The sequence below is a fragment of the Miniopterus natalensis genome, chromosome 1, assembly GCF_054644295.1.
Source record: "Miniopterus natalensis isolate mMinNat1 chromosome 1, mMinNat1.hap1, whole genome shotgun sequence".
Classification (NCBI taxonomy): domain Eukaryota; kingdom Metazoa; phylum Chordata; class Mammalia; order Chiroptera; family Miniopteridae; genus Miniopterus; species Miniopterus natalensis.
The window spans coordinates 38498828-38513997 of NC_142081.1; the positions used below are offsets into that span (position 1 = coordinate 38498828).

At 50.7% G+C, this 15170-nt stretch overlaps 1 protein-coding gene across 1 annotated transcript in view; it reads left to right on the forward strand.

Moving 5' to 3' along the window:
- The window catches only part of ANP32A (acidic nuclear phosphoprotein 32 family member A), a 38819-nt gene extending 25001 nt beyond the window's left edge, over positions 1–13818 (forward strand). The window contains exons 2-7 of the mRNA XM_016198077.2: positions 5717–5866; positions 6113–6235; positions 8571–8769; positions 10073–10170; positions 12277–12337; positions 12598–13818. Of these exons, the coding sequence (XP_016053563.1) occupies positions 5717–5866; positions 6113–6235; positions 8571–8769; positions 10073–10170; positions 12277–12337; positions 12598–12659 (693 nt within the window). The 3' untranslated portion in view covers positions 12660–13818. The remainder of the gene's footprint in view (positions 1–5716; positions 5867–6112; positions 6236–8570; positions 8770–10072; positions 10171–12276; positions 12338–12597) is intronic.
- The last annotated feature ends 1352 nt before the right edge of the window (positions 13819–15170 follow it).

The following is a 15170-nucleotide window of genomic DNA, read 5'->3' on the forward strand; positions in this document are numbered from 1 at the left end:
GCAAGTGCAGAATGGAAGTGAGCCAGGCCTGTCTTGACTCCAGAGCCTGCCTTCTGTCCACCTCTCCACCTTGCCTCAGGAAGTGCTGGAAAAATAAAGGGCAGTTCGCACTCAGGTTCCTTCTCTCTGGTTCTGGCCTTCAGAGGGCTCTGTTTGAGGCCCAAGCTGTCCATTTAAATCAGGGCCAGCTTCATGGGCACATGACTTATGTAGTGTCACGCAGGGCCCCATGCGTAGAATGGCCCTCTGCTCTTGTCTTGGAATTCTTAATAATTTTTAAGCAAGGAGTCTCACGTTTCATTTTGCACTGGGCCCTACATATTATATGGCTAGTCCTGGCTTTGATATAGTGTGTCCCCTTTCTTGGTCTTTCGAGGTCCCTTAGTATGCCTGTCCTCACTGGGGTGGAGGCATTTGAAAAATGCAGTTTCAACCTCAGGCCTACCACCCGGGACACTGGACTGTAGTTGTTTACCAGCTGTCTGTCTCCTCCTAGCCGGCCACTGCACCTCTGCTCACTGTCGCCTCCTTGTCTCCTCAGCATGGGCCCAGGTGAACAGTGTCATAGGGGTGCCCTGTCTGGAGAGAGGTTTCTTATAGGCAGAGCTCTTGGTCAAGTCAGGAGGAGTGTGCACAGTTGGCCCACCTCCTAGGGACTTACACTTGTCTTCAGAATACAAGACATGCTGAGAAACATTGTTGCTGTTGTTTACAGAAGGTGGGGTTCATTCAGTTTGTCTTGGACCAGTTACATTGTAAATTTCATGGTGGTTTGACTTTTTCTATATGCCTCCGCACCTAGTGCTGGCCCTGGCACATAGAACATTTGTTAAGTGGTTGCTCTGGTGTCCACTCCCCACTAGGCTGATTATGGAGAAGGACAGCCCCTGACCTCTAGGAGGATCGGATGCTTAATACATGATTAAATGATTCATGCAGCAGCTGCCCTTGGTGCCCTGGGATGCTCAGAGCTGGGGCCTTGTGCAAGGATGAGAGGTGGGGAGCAATGAGATTGGAGGAAGTGGAGGGAGATCAGAGTGGAGGGCCTCTTTGGTCAGTTTAGGAACTTGAATCCCTCTTTCCCCCAGGCGGTGGCCTGAAGCCAGGAATGTTTTTCTAGGCTGGAGTTTGCATTTTATAGGTTAAACCGATAGCATCCCCTTCCTGCAGAGGCAGAGCCTAAGATCTTTGGGGATAGAGTCAGGGTTCATTCAGCCAGCCAGCCAGGTCCTTGACCTCCAGTCGAGGCCTATTCCCAGTAGTCCAATGTCCCCACTGTCACAGGCCCCATTTGGAAGCAGAGCAGGCTTAGAGTGACTTGCATGACCATGACCAGGGCTACAGTGTTGGGAACATAGGAATGGTCAAATTGGAGCTACAGAAAAGACACGATTGCACAGTTTAGAAGCAGCCCAGTGGATTGTTCCTCAGTAATAATGTGTTCGTGTTGATCATGGACCTTTTAGCTCCCGTTGGTGAGAAATGGCTGCCACGCTCTTGCTTTGAGGACAAGTTTTTCAGGAAATACTGGAGCTGGGCAGTCTGACTTCTAGGGAACTTTTCAGTGTCCCACTCACATCTCTTTGGGGCTAAGTATGGATATTTAGGCCTCTCTGGGGTGTTGGCACTTGAGGCATGAAGCACAGAGTTCCTGATTACAAGCAGTGTCGTCCCAGCTGTTGGACTAGAGAGGGAGTAAACCACATTCAGATATTTTTAAATGGCCAGTGGAATTGGGAGGGAGTCTAAACCCAAAGTACAAATTTTCAGTTTAATTTTAACTTTGCACTTAGCTCACACACAGGATTTGGCAGGAGGAAATGGACCTTATATTTCTTTTTCATTTTTTTTTTTTTTTTTTTTTAAGCAGAACACTGCCTGAATGTCAAAGGGATGCTCTCTTCACAGGGGAGGGTGTAGAGCATGACCACCACCGGAGGCGGGAGCAAGCGGGCTGCCATCGCAGCAGTTCAGAGGGATTGGAAGAACACTGGGGTGGGTTAGAGGGGTTTTGTTGTTGTTGTTGTCTTTCCACTTTATTAAATTTATTGGAGTGACAGTGGTTAATAGGAACATACAGGTTTCAGGTGGGGTTAGAGGTTTTGAAACATGGTAGCCTTGCCCGGCCGGGCGTGGCTCAGCGGTTAAGCGTCAACCCAGGATTCAGGTGATCAGGGTTCGATTCCCAGTCAGGGCACATGCCCGGGTTGCGGGCTGCAGCTGATCAATGACTCTCTCATCATTGATGTTTCTCTCTCTCTCCCTCTCCTTTCCTCTCTGAAATCAATAAAGATATATTTAAAAAAAAGAAATAGCCTAAAGTGTGGCCCTCTTTGGAGGTAGGGGGTAGGCGGGTTGACTTCTGCTGTTGGGCTGGCATTTTTGTTTTTTCCTGTTTGGTCCACTTCAGACACTTAAGAGGGAGCTTACCTGCCATCCCCCATGTGACACATCACCCCACAAAGAAGAAGTAGATTTCCCCCAGGGTGGTTTGTGCTTTTTGGTGATATTAGCAACCTGGGGGTCTAAGCCTGGACTTGCCCCTCTTCTTTAATCTCTCCCCAAACAGTGTTGAAACCCTCGCCAGGAGGGAAGTGCCGAAACCCTGGGGACCCCACAAGCCCCACAGACCTGGCCCTCCAGACACCACAGGTTTCCCTCCTTCTCAGTGATTGGGAGCAGCCTCTTGCTCCCTGGGAAAGTGAGGTCCCCCCGCTCCTCTCCAGATCTGTGCTCCCTGACTTCAGCCTCATCTGAGCTAGGAGGGCTGGGTTGTTTTGTGCTTTGGTTACTGAGGAAATGTAACCAGGGTGGGGACTGCTGGGAATGGCCCCCACCCAGCTGGTGGAACAGTTAAAAGAGGAGGCTAAAGGGGGGAGCAGGTGGCTGTCAGGGCAGCTTGTCCGATTGAGTTGGTGCTCTGGGAGGGCCTGTGCCCTACGTTTGGGAATGTCAGAGAAATCATCAGGAGCTGTCGCTGACTACCTCTGACCACCTCGGTCCAGTAGACACACTCCTGCACTTTAGGGTAGTAGGTAGGTGGTTCTGATGTGGCCATAAAATGGGAGAATGCACCATAGAGCTGTTATGAGGATTCAGTAGTGAGCCACTGTGGGTGAAGCACTTAGAGGGTGTCTGCGGAGGGCTCAGGAAAGAGCCTGTGGTTGTTATTAATAAAACAGTAGTAGTAGTAGTAGTAGTAGTAGTAGTAGTAGTAGTAGTAGTAGTTACTTGCATATTGGTCCCGAGAGGATGGCCACCAGTTTGGGTATGGAGCTGGAACTGGAACCTCTGTCTGTAGAATTCCCAGCCACACTGTGCTGCTCCGGGAAAGAGGTCGACTTCCGGGAGGAATTCCCTTGACTCTCCAGCACCACCTCCCCCCACCTCTGGGCCTTCTCCTTGACTAATGGCCATAGGAGGAGGAGCCCTTGACCCGGTTAGAAAAACTGCATGTCTGAAATCGTTGAGGGTGGATTGGAATCCCTCCTCATATTTGTCTGTCTTTGGCGGAGCTTACAGAACTCCCAAGGCCTTCCAAGGAAACAGTAACTAAAGAAGACAGTGGGCCGTGTGACTCCAGTGTCTACTACAGCGTGAAGGAGGGGTCCTCCCTCCCCCAGTACAGTTGATCTCCCTCGGTCAGCTCTGCTCCCCTGAGGCCTGGCTTCCTGGCTCTACACTGATTTCCTGCCCTAGGGTAGGATTTATTCCCAGGCATTCTTGCCACTGACCTTGAGAAGGTGACTTGACCTCGACATCTGGCCTCTCCTGGGGACTGAGAGAGTGGGAAAAGAGAGGAAAGGCCCAAGGAAAGGTGGGCCTTGGCGCCAGTGCTTAGGCCCAGAGCTTCCCAGCTGTGAGAGATTAATGCTGTGCCTGGCTTTGCCCGTCCTTGCAAATTGCCACTGTCCTGGGCTGAGCCGAGTGCATCTCTCTGCTAGGGTGGAAGAGCGCAGGGCAGCTTTGGGTCGCTGGGTCCCACATGTGCCCGGAGCTCCCCTGTCTGCTCACTGGCAAGGGTGGACTGAGGGGCACCATAGGCCTGCTGTGGATCTGTTCCCCAAGTCGGCATTTGACCCAGAAGTGACGCAGTAGAAGGGGCACCTGGAGGACTGGCAGCACAGGCATCCTGTGCCCTGCAGGGAAAAGCTAAGCAAATTAGCCTGCTGTGGGGAAGCATGGGGGCAGCCCTGGCAGACAGGTTAGAAGGCCCGTCTGCTTATCCCTAGGAAGAGGAGGTTCTGAGGGCCAGGAATGACCTTTCAGACAATGTGGGACTGCTGCTGAGAAGGACAAGCCTTCACCATGTGACTGTGGGTGAGAAGTCCCAGGGATCAGCATATCCAGGCCGCAGCAGCACGTGTTTCCTGGAGGCTGCAGGGAGCAGGCTGGGATGCTGTCAGGCACCAGGTGTGGCCAGGAGGGGTCCTCTTTAAGGTGCCTGCCAACCCTGGGAGAACAGGGACTGCCCGATTGCTCAGAGACAGGAGTGGGTAACTGGGCATCTCCCTGGAGGGCCAGCATCCTGGCCTCCCTGGTTCACTCCCTGGTCAGTTCAGGCCCGAGACACGATTACTCCTCCTCAGCTCGTCTCCCTACCATCTGTACCAAAGCCTGGCATCTCCCCTGGAGCCAAGTCTGCCTTCTAACAACCTAATGAGAGGGTAGCTTTTTATCAGTTCTTTCTGCCTTATTAGATATAAAGGATTTGGGGCACAAAAGAGAAGAGAAGAGAATTTTAAGAACTCAGTAGAGCAAATTACCTCCAAAGAGTTGAGTAGGGGAGAGGACCACAGGGGTGCCTCCAAAGACCAGCTTTTGGACTTGGTCAACCTCAGCATTTCATAATGGACCCATCCTATGGCTTGTGGATTTCCATCCTCTACTCAGGACCAACCATGAAGGGCAAAGTCGAGGGCCGTGGTATCTGATTGGTAGCTTACATGTGTCTCTTCACACATTAATTAAAACTAAATAAAATTTAAAACTCAGTTCCTAGGTCTCACCAGCCACATTGCAGGTACTCAGTGACTAGAGGCTCCCCTCTTAGACAGTGCAGAGCTTTCCATCTTCACAGGAAGTTCTGAGGGACAGCACTGGTGTAGTGAATAGAGAGTTGGAGGAGCCCCTCTTTGACTTTCCCTACCCTGGGGTAGGCCAAGCAGTGACTGTGGTCGCAAATTCCAGGCCAGGTGGGCAGGTTCTGACTGGCGGCAAGAGAGGAAGGGGGTACATACACCAACAGTAAGAAGGTCACAGACACACACAGGTGAAGGGAGCACGGGGACTGGGGATGGGAAGTGGGGGGCTGGCTTTGGGTTGGATTAGGCTGGGGCCATGATGGGTATGGGGTGAGGCTCAGAGATCCTCTAACATTAGAGCTGGGATCTGGAGGCTGTGGTATTGCAGGGTAGGGTTGGAATGAGATCACCAACCTTGCTAATGGCAGCAGAGCTTGAGTTTATCTTCTGCGGTTCAGCCACGCTTCCTATCTGGAGTGGCCCCTGTTCTGCAGCTCTGCTCACCTCAACCCGACCCCCCAGGTGGGAAGGCCAGGGTGGGCATGTGCAGTGCAATGCCCCGCAAGTGCTGTGCGTAGTGTATGGTGGACTGCTTCCTGGGTTTGTCGCCCTGTCCTCCTAGGAGTCCTGACTCTCTTCTCCTGCCTCAGCCCCGTTCCTTGCCTCCATTCACACAGTTCTTCCCTTTCCAGGTGAAAGAGCTTGTCCTGGACAACTGTCGGTCAATTGAAGGCAAAATCGAAGGCCTCACAGATGAATTTGAAGAACTGGAGTTCTTAAGTACAATCAACGTAGGCCTCACCTCAATCGCAAACTTACCAAAGTTAAACAAACTTAAGAAGGTAAATAGAGTGGAGTGTGTATGTGTGTGCCCTCAAGCGGGGAGGTGGGGTGGGGAGGAGGAAGGGTCCTCACTTCGCATTTAGGGAGCATAATTTGCAGGTGCAACCAGCTGCCTGCCCCAACACGCCGAAGATTCCCCGAGACAGTTTTCCCTTCCCTGCTGTCTGCGGAGAGCCAGGAGGCACTGAGCTTCGAGCCTTAATTTTAAGAGCTGTTTCTGCTTTTTATTTTTCTGCCTTGTTTAGCTTGAACTAAGCGATAACAGAATCTCAGGGGGCCTGGAAGTATTGGCAGAAAAGTGTCCGAACCTCACACATCTAAATTTAAGTGGCAACAAAATTAAAGACCTCAGCACAATAGAGCCACTGGTGAGTCACTGGGTCCTTCCCTCTCTCCACGGGGCGGGAGGCAGGAGGGACTGATATCAGGGAATGCTACTTTTGAGTTTGTGTAATGTCTTTTTTTTTTTTCTCTCCACTTACTTTACGTTTTTGACTTCATTTAACCCTCACTGTGTACTATGAGATAGAGTTTGAGCAACTATTTCTGCTTCATCCATAGGGAAACTAAAACCTAGAGAAGTTAAGTAACTTGCCCAAGGTCACACAGCCAGGCTGGCAGTCAGGGTGAAGAGGGGTAGGAGGACCCTGGCCTCTATTTCTGGCTGAGTGATTTTCCTTGAAGAGTATGTACTTTGCTTTGGAACCTGGAGCTGTCATTTCTTCAGGCTCCTTGTCCCTCTTTGGGGAGGGAGGATCCATCCAGGAATTAAGCTGACCCTGGAGGTGGCCAACCTGTTTTCTCCTTGGGTCATTCGCCTGAGGCTGGTGCCTCTGAAGGGTGGGAGATGGATTGGCCCCAGCACAGGCCCCCTGGGATCGCAGAGAACTGTGTGGCCTGGGAGCCTCGTGCAGGCCTCCTCTGCTGTCCTCTTGGAGCTGAACACACCCCAAACTTCACGATTTACTAGCCAGAAAGGGGCAAGTCACGGTCAGAAGAACAATTTTTACATTAGCAGGATCTGAATGACCGTATTCTCTTGATTTTTTAAGGAGGTCAACTGTAAACTGTGTCTGTCCCTGATTCAGTAATAGATTTTTTTGAGAGATAGAATACTACCACACAAAATAAACACTTATTGTAAATATACACCTAAGAGTCACTTCATAAGCCATGTGTCTTGGAATCAGGGAAAGACCCTGAGGATCTTTTGCCAACTTTCCCTTTTCCATGTTTATAGGGTGGAGGTTGGGACATTCCTCAGTTGGGTTTGTAGGGTTCTTGTCCAAAAAGCACTCTGCCCTCCTTGGACGCTCAAGGAGGGCGGGTGGATAAGCCAGGTGACAGAATAGGAAGCTAGTGTTCTTTTTCAAGCTCAAACTTTTTCTGCCTATCTGTGGCATAGGGTCAACCACTAAAATGTGCTTCCCATCAGACTTCTTATAAAGTCTTCCACTGATCTGGGGAAAGCAAAACTAGTTTGATATACCCGAAAGTCTTCATTTCGTAATTTCATTACAAAAGGAGAAATCTTTGAAGGTCTGTACGTGTGTTTGGGAGGCGAGGGACTGCGTATATAAAACAATGAGAATCAGTCATCATTAGAGATCAGATATAGGCAGGCACCACCCCCCCCCCATTCTCCTCCTGCCCAGACCACGCATGTTTTTGTAGCTTCCCTAGTTATCAGTGTGACTGATGTGTTACACTCACCTCTGGAGGGTGGGAAACAGCTTTGGTTGGGGGTGCTGGGTTTACCCACCCAGACCACAGCCCAGATTCCCTCCCTGCACTTGACCCTCTGCTGAGAATGACCAGGTCTCTATCCTGAGCTCTTGAGAGAGCAACCTGGCTCCTGACATTGACCCTGAGGGACGGTGGCTTTAGTCGCCAGTTCGGCCTGGCCCCATTGGAACGGGGAGGCGGGGAGTCCAGGTGCAGCTCTGTTTCTTGCTAGCCATCTGACCCTTTGACCTCCTAGGCCTCAGTTTCCTCAGGCACCAAACAGGAATAACGAAGGCTCGAACCCCTAAGGTAAAGCTTTGACAAAGCAGATGTGTTGAGTACCGTGGACAAAATCTGGACCCTCCGTCAGTTTCTCTCTTGTCCTTTCTGGCAGGCAGTGTGGCAGAGAGCTCAGGTGAGACGCGGGGCTGCAGATCAAACCCCAGCTCTCTCCTTCCTCATCCGGAAAAGGAGCGAATCATGATTTTACCTTCTCGGGGTTCTGGGGACAAGCTGAGCCAATACACAAAGTGCTGTGTTGACTCCTGTCGCTGCTGCAGCAGCAGGAGTTGGCGCGGTGGCTCGTGCTGCCTTTTTGGGTCGCCCCTGGCCCCTTAGTCACAGCGGCGGCAGCACAGCGCTTGTTTCGTGCACCGAGAGCCCCACCTTAATTTCAAGCTGGTTGCTGTAAAGGCAAAAGCAGAATAAAAGTGTTGTTGGATGAGATTTTAACAATAAAGTCCAACCCCTCATTTTCCAGGTGAAGAAACTGAGGCCCATCATCCAGGGGCGATAAGTCTGGGCGGACATGTGGCCGAGCAGAACCAAATCAGAGTTTCTTTACCCGCCGAGCCTTGGCTCTTCACAGTGTCTCACTTGGTCCCCACGGCTCCCCCAGTGGTTTCCCCTCCCCTCCCATGCCCGTCTCTCCTGCCTCCCTCAGGTCACTCACTATTGACTTTATTGTTCCGCTTGCAGAAAAAGTTAGAAAACCTCAAGAGCTTAGACCTTTTCAATTGTGAGGTAACCAACCTGAACGACTACCGAGAAAACGTGTTCAAGCTTCTCCCACAACTTACGTATCTTGATGGCTACGACCGGGACGACAAGGAGGCCCCCGACTCCGACGCCGAGGGCTATGTGGAGGGCCTGGACGACGACGAGGAAGACGAGGATGGTGGGTGGCAGGCGAAGGCCGGGGCAGGGGTCCTCCCCCCAGGCAAGGGGCGGCCCGGGCGTTGGGAGGCTCCAGGCTGCTGAGGGGTATGGCTGCTGACCTCTATCCAAAGCTGTGGAGGGGAGTGAGGCTGTCGCCGTGTTTACTGGTGTCCCTAATCTAGGTCGTTGGTTGACTCTCCTGAAAGAACTCTCATGAGCCCCAGAGAAACATACATCCTAAAACTGACTTCCCTTTTTAAAAACCATCTAGCTGAATCCTCACGTTGATTTTTTTTTTTTTCCTCCCTTTCCAAAGTCTCCCACTGGGAATGAGATTCTACAGTGTCTGATATGACCCCAGACTCAGACACTGTCCCAGGGAGGGGGCGAGCGGATGGAGGAAGGTGGGGTATGGTCTGAGGGTCCTCTTTCCGCATCTAGGTGTCCAGTCAGGGAGCTGGAGGGGTTGTGGGGCCCTCTGGTGGCTGCAGCCCACAGAACCACAGTCCAGGACTTGCGGGTGTGGACTCGGGAGCCCCAGGGGCAGGAAAAGTGGAGGCTGCAGGTAGCATGTTGGGCTCCCTGGCAGCGTGGTGAGCAGCCAGGGTTGCAGGAAGGAAGAGGAAAGGGTGCCTCTTATCTTCCCACGTCACCAGCACGGTGGCCTTTCTGCAGGTCCTCATGGCCAGAGTAAAGTTGAAAATGGAGACGCTTGCATGATTAATTCGGACCCGAGATTTTGTTTTTCCTGGTTAGATGGGAGTATTTTGCAGGATATTCATGCACCTTGTTTGCCTTAGTTTATCCCATCTTGTGATGCAACATAAATGCCCAGGACTGGAGTCCTGAGACCAGGTTTCTAGGCCCAGGCTAATCTGATGTGTGATCTTGAACAAGTCACCTCTCCCCTCGGCCTCAGATACCTCCCCTTTAAAGTGAGTGGTTTGGCTTCGATGCTCTTGCTAAATAAATTGGCTTCTCAGCCTTATCGGGCCCTGTACTCTTTTCCTCAGATCCTTCCATTTCTCTGTGGTTTCAGCCTCCACAAAAGGGTCTTTCATTTTTGTAAAGCTGGGGGAGGGGAGGAGGGCTTATCGCTCAGACCACTTTAGGGTGCTCACCTTATCTTTTAGCTCACCTTAGGGGCTGGTTCAGTCACCTGAAGGCACCCAGGTTTGGGGCCTGGGTGGGGGCCAGGGTCGTCAGCCCCCCCGCTGAGGACCGCACCCCTCCCCGCCAGGCCCGCCAGCCCGGGGCCTGTGCCGCGTGGGCCGAGCCAGCTCGCCACCGGCTCCATTCTTGTCCCCATTTCCACTGCACAGAGGAAGAGTATGATGAAGATGCTCAGGTAGTGGAAGACGAGGAGGATGAAGAGGAGGAGGAGGAGGGTGAAGAGGAGGATGTGAGTGGAGAGGAAGAGGTAAGCACCTGGGCTGCGCGCGTCCCCTCTCCCTGAGCCCCTCTACTTGCTGCCTCTGAGCCGGTCCCGGCAGACGCCTCAGTGACCAGCCTTTGGCAGCCCAGGAGCCCTGGGTGGGGAAGTGAGTCCATTTCAGGGGCCAGCCTGCAGCAAGCCCTAGGTGGTTGGATTGGGGGGGGGGGGGGGCCTTCTGGGGGCGCCCTGCCCTGCGGGGGTAAGCCTGGCTCTTCTTTCTGTGTGTAAGTCAGTTCTTACTGCCCCCACGGTCCCAGTTTCTGCCTCTTGCATTCATCTGTTAATTCACTGAGCGCTTACAGTATACCAGGGAAAAACCAAAGGCGGTCTTGAACTGATGGCTAGTGGAAGACACTGCCGGGTCCCAAGTCAGAGCAACAAGGGTCTCGTGCACACAGTGGAAGTAGTGCCATTTTCTTAACACATTGGCTGGTTCCTAGTTTTTTGACAAGGTCTGTGATGTGTCTGTGAGTAGTAATTTAGCACAGAGATTTAGCTGTGTGTCCCTGGAACAATTCCTTGACCTTTCTGAGCCTCTTTCTTCATCTGTGAAATAGGCATCCGGATTGTAAGTAGGGATCATCTCACTGGATTTTCAAGAAGATAAACTGATTTATAAGTAAAATGCTTTTAAGGACAGGGTCTGACTAGGGCGTTTGACCACTTCCTATTTTAGGCTTTCACAGGCTTCCTTCTCTTATAATGCTGGCTCCATGTGCTGGGTTTTGTGTTGCGTGTTCTGAGTCTCTCTATAGCAGAGTCATTTTCCACCATTTGTTCAAAATTCTACATCAACTCTTGCTGATTACAAACGTGAGACGTGGAGAGGTTTAAAATGTTAACAGCTTGGACAAAGCACCTGGCTTCTCCCTCTTTTCTGTCTCTTGATCGAGCTTGCAGACACCCACCTGCCATGTAGACCCATATGGGCAGGATCTCCCGGCCAGCCCAGCCCAGCTTGGGAGGGGCAGGCAGGTCCAGGCGAAGAGAAGAGCTGGTGAGATGGGCTGGGTTGCTGCCTGGTCTGCAGTGGGGTTGCTCTTCTCTCTGGGGCTAGGCTGCTAGGCTCACCTCTGAAGCCTTAGGAAAACAGGTCCTCCTAGGACAGGGCAGTAAGTCATATTGACTAATGGACTTTTTTGTCCTGCTCTTCCTGCCACAGGAGCTGCAGCATGCAGGGTTGGGGGGTGGGGGTAATCTCATTGACCAGCTGCAGATTTCCAGCTTACAGTAAAGGAGAGTTTACACACACACACACACACACACACACACACACACACACACACTCTCTCTCTCTCTCTCTCTCTCTCTCTCTCTCTCTCTCTCTCTCTCTCTCTCAGCAAACAGACTGATTAAGGAACTCTTTGGTGACATTATAAAAGGGTATTTCCCTTGACAAAAAGAAGTCTATCACCAAGTTCTTTTTAAACAATGGGCTGCCCGATGCTTTAGGAACAGTGTTCAACATAGAGATTTAACTAGCACATAACACAGGAGCTGAGAATGACGTCACACATCTCGCTGGATCTCGCAGGGCTGGGGTGATCCTCAGGGCTCCTGGAATTCATCCTTCCCTCCAAGGGATCCAAGTTTGCAAGGTGGTGACAGGCTGTGTAGGGTGAGGTTGGACTTGCCCACAGAATCTTGGTTTGCTGAAACGGGGGTCTTCCTTGAAGCCAGAACTAGATTGAGGACAAATGAAAGGATGGCCTACTTTGCGTGACAGAGAGGCGGTTTGGGAACTTGGTCTCCTAAGAGAGCAGCGGATTAGAAAGCTGCCTGGTTGAAGGGACTTCAGATAGTTCTTGACCTGGGGGTAGAACCCACAACCCCTCTGATACTGTGTGCAAACATTATATGTGATAGGGGTATTTTCTGGGGGAGGGGTTTAAAGCTTTCTACAGAATCTTAAAGGGGTCCTTGATGCAAATGTCTGCCTTAGATTCACCCTGAGATAGTAGGTCCATGCAGGTGGCTCTGAGGGGCTGGGGATGATCCCTGCTTTGTTTGAGGTCAGTGTCGGGGATAGTGGCTTCCTCAGCAGGTTGTGGCCAGGGTACCCTAATGCCTGCCGCACCTCTTCTGTCCTAGGAGGATGAAGAAGGCTACAACGACGGGGAAGTAGACGACGAGGAAGACGAAGAAGACGGTGGTATGGCAGCCTTTTTACCCCTGGCTGGTAGCGGCCAGTCCCTTCAGCTGGCAGTAGCTTGCGTAGGCCCCGAGGACCTGGCAGAGGGCAGAGCATGCCTGTCTGAGGCCCAGGCGCCTGCCTGGCTTTGCAGATGCCCTGCCTCCATTTGCCAGGACGGCAGAGCTTCCTAGATGTGTTGGGCCCCTGGTCTCCAGCGGGCGGACTGAGGTAGAGGTAGGGCCCTGTTTAATCTAAATGCCTTTTCCTTGCTCTTCCAGAAGAAGAGAGGGGTCAGAAGCGAAAACGAGAACCTGAAGATGAGGGCGAAGACGACGACTAAGTGGATAACCTATTTTGAAAAATTCCTATTGTGATTTGACTGTTTTTACCCGTACCCCCCCTCCCAAATCCCGCCCCCCCAAAACTTATTTTTTTCTGATTGTAACGTTGCTGTGGGAACGAGAGGGGAAAAGTGTACTGGGGGTTGTGGGGAGAGGGTGGGCGGGAGGGGGTGGAATAAAATACTATTTTTACTGCCACTCTTTATTTTTTTCCCCTACTTTTTTTGGTGTCTGTTTTTGTCCCTGTAATTGCAATAGCTGAGTACACACCAAGTGAGCATTTGGTCCTTACTCTCAAAGAGGATGGTTTGGAGGTCTCTCACATTTCCCGGTATTTTCCTGAGTCTCTTGAGTTGGTTGGAAGGCCGTGGCTGGCCTCGGTTTGGTTTCACAGAGCCCAGGAGGGGCTGAGCACCAGCCACATCTTACCTCTTGTTCTGGTTCACACGATTTCTGCATCTTGGGCCTGCTAGAGGCATCCAACGCCCTGGTTTTAAATAGCAACCTAAGGGCGTATTTTGGCACTGGTTGGGGGACAGTCCCCATCTCTCATTCCCTTTCCCTCTTCACAGATGGTGGTGGGCTTCGTTCTACGAAGACGACTCTGATGTCACTCTTAGGAGCTTATGAGCCAGAGAGCTGAAAACAGCAGGCTCATGGGTAAAATGGATTTTGTGATTATAATGAAAAGAGAAGCAGCAAACCCTTAAACGTCAACCTCTTTAAACGATTTTTTAAAAACTGTCCTCTCTTGTTCTGTAAAATATTAGAACGCTTTGTTTTACAAAATGACAAGAGAATTCTTCCACATGTACTTCTGTGCTTAGACCATTTTTACAAACCTAAGTGCAGAAGATGTTGCTGCATGTCGGCTGGGTTTTTTTTTCATACACCCGAGCACGGAAAAACTAACGCAAAATTGTATTTTCTTACCTAGTGGAAATCTGAAATGACTGCAAATTCCTAGTGAATGTACAGGTTTGCTTTCATGTCCCTCTTCTGGATTGCTTTAGAAGTGATGTGTTGTTTCCTAGCCTGTGTTTCATCTGTACAAAAGAGCATCTGCACCGGTTTCTCTCCTCCCCCTCAGAAGAGCCAAACTTTGAGTTTTATGTCTGTTTGTCATTGATAAATTTCAATAAATCTTTTTATACAATTTTTTTGGGATGGCTTCTTTGAGTCCAACAGGCCATTGATCTAAGATGCATTCCACACAACCTGCTAAGCCAACTGGGGCTTGCTTACCTGATAAAATAGCTTTTCTCATAGGATATGTGACCCGATACTAAGTTTGGATAATTTGGGCCTCAAAGCAAGACTCAGTGGTGTGCTTTCTTCATTAAATGCTTCCAGGAGGTGGGGGTATGTAAAGAGAGAAGGATAAAAAAACTCAACAAAATCACCAAAAAGTTAGGCCAACCTTGGGACCAGACCTTATTCTGAATATCTTTTATTGTTTCATTTTTCAGACTGTAAAAAAGAAGACCTCAGGGACGTGTAAAATTTGTTCCTTTTTTACTTACCGTTATTACGATCATTTCTCTCTACCTCTAAAGGGTCTGCACAAGCACCTATCTAAAAAGGCTAGGTAGTGGTCCATTAACTCTTCTGATTTGCTTCATCCTAACCAGTGGTTGGATGTTTGGGTAATTTCCAGCTTACCACCACAGTGGACATTCTGTTACACTTTTTTTGGATTTCTTAGAGCAAATGCTTAGAAGTAATGCTATTGCACCAAAAGTTGACATGACTCATCGGCAAGGTTCCATGTTTTCCAGGAGGGTGATACTAATGTGCTGTGGTAGTTTACACATGTATCCATTCTCGGCCTTACAGCCTTGAACCCCACCATGAGCCCTGGCTCCAGTGCAGTTCCAGCAGGTGAGGGGCTTCTCAAGAGAGGCTGACACCCCATCCTCTGGGTGGTGCCCTGGGGCTCCCTGCACTTTTCTTTGGAGACATCCCGACTCCATGTGTAGGATGGACAGTGGCCTCCCCAGAGGCCCAGTGCTGTGTAAAGCATGGGGACTGTGAGGATGTGAACGAGGCAGGCACCTTGTGTGCCTCCCAGAGCTGGTGAAAGAACATGGGAGTAGGGTGAAGTCAAGAGCTGCTCGGGCCTGGCCTCAAGTTTTCTGACTCTGACTCATGGGGGTTTTAAGGATCAGTTGACTGACATACATCTGGACACAAATGCTCTAAAATGTAAGGTCAAATAGATGACGAGGTTAATGCTGATGGGGCTGAGGGAGGAAAACTGTTTATCAATCATAACGAATATTCACATCAACCCTCGAGTGAAAGTCTTATTGTACCTATTTTATGGATGAGGAAAACCAAGGTCCAGGCACTTGGAGGTAAGCAGAGGTGGATCCAAGGTGAAACCAGGTGTGGACTATTTTTGTCAAACCTGGACCTGAATGGCAAGGAGGCAGAGGGGGAGAGGCTGACCTTTATTGAGCTCTTGCTGTGTGCCAGGTACTGCGCTTTACATGTAGCATCTCGTCCAC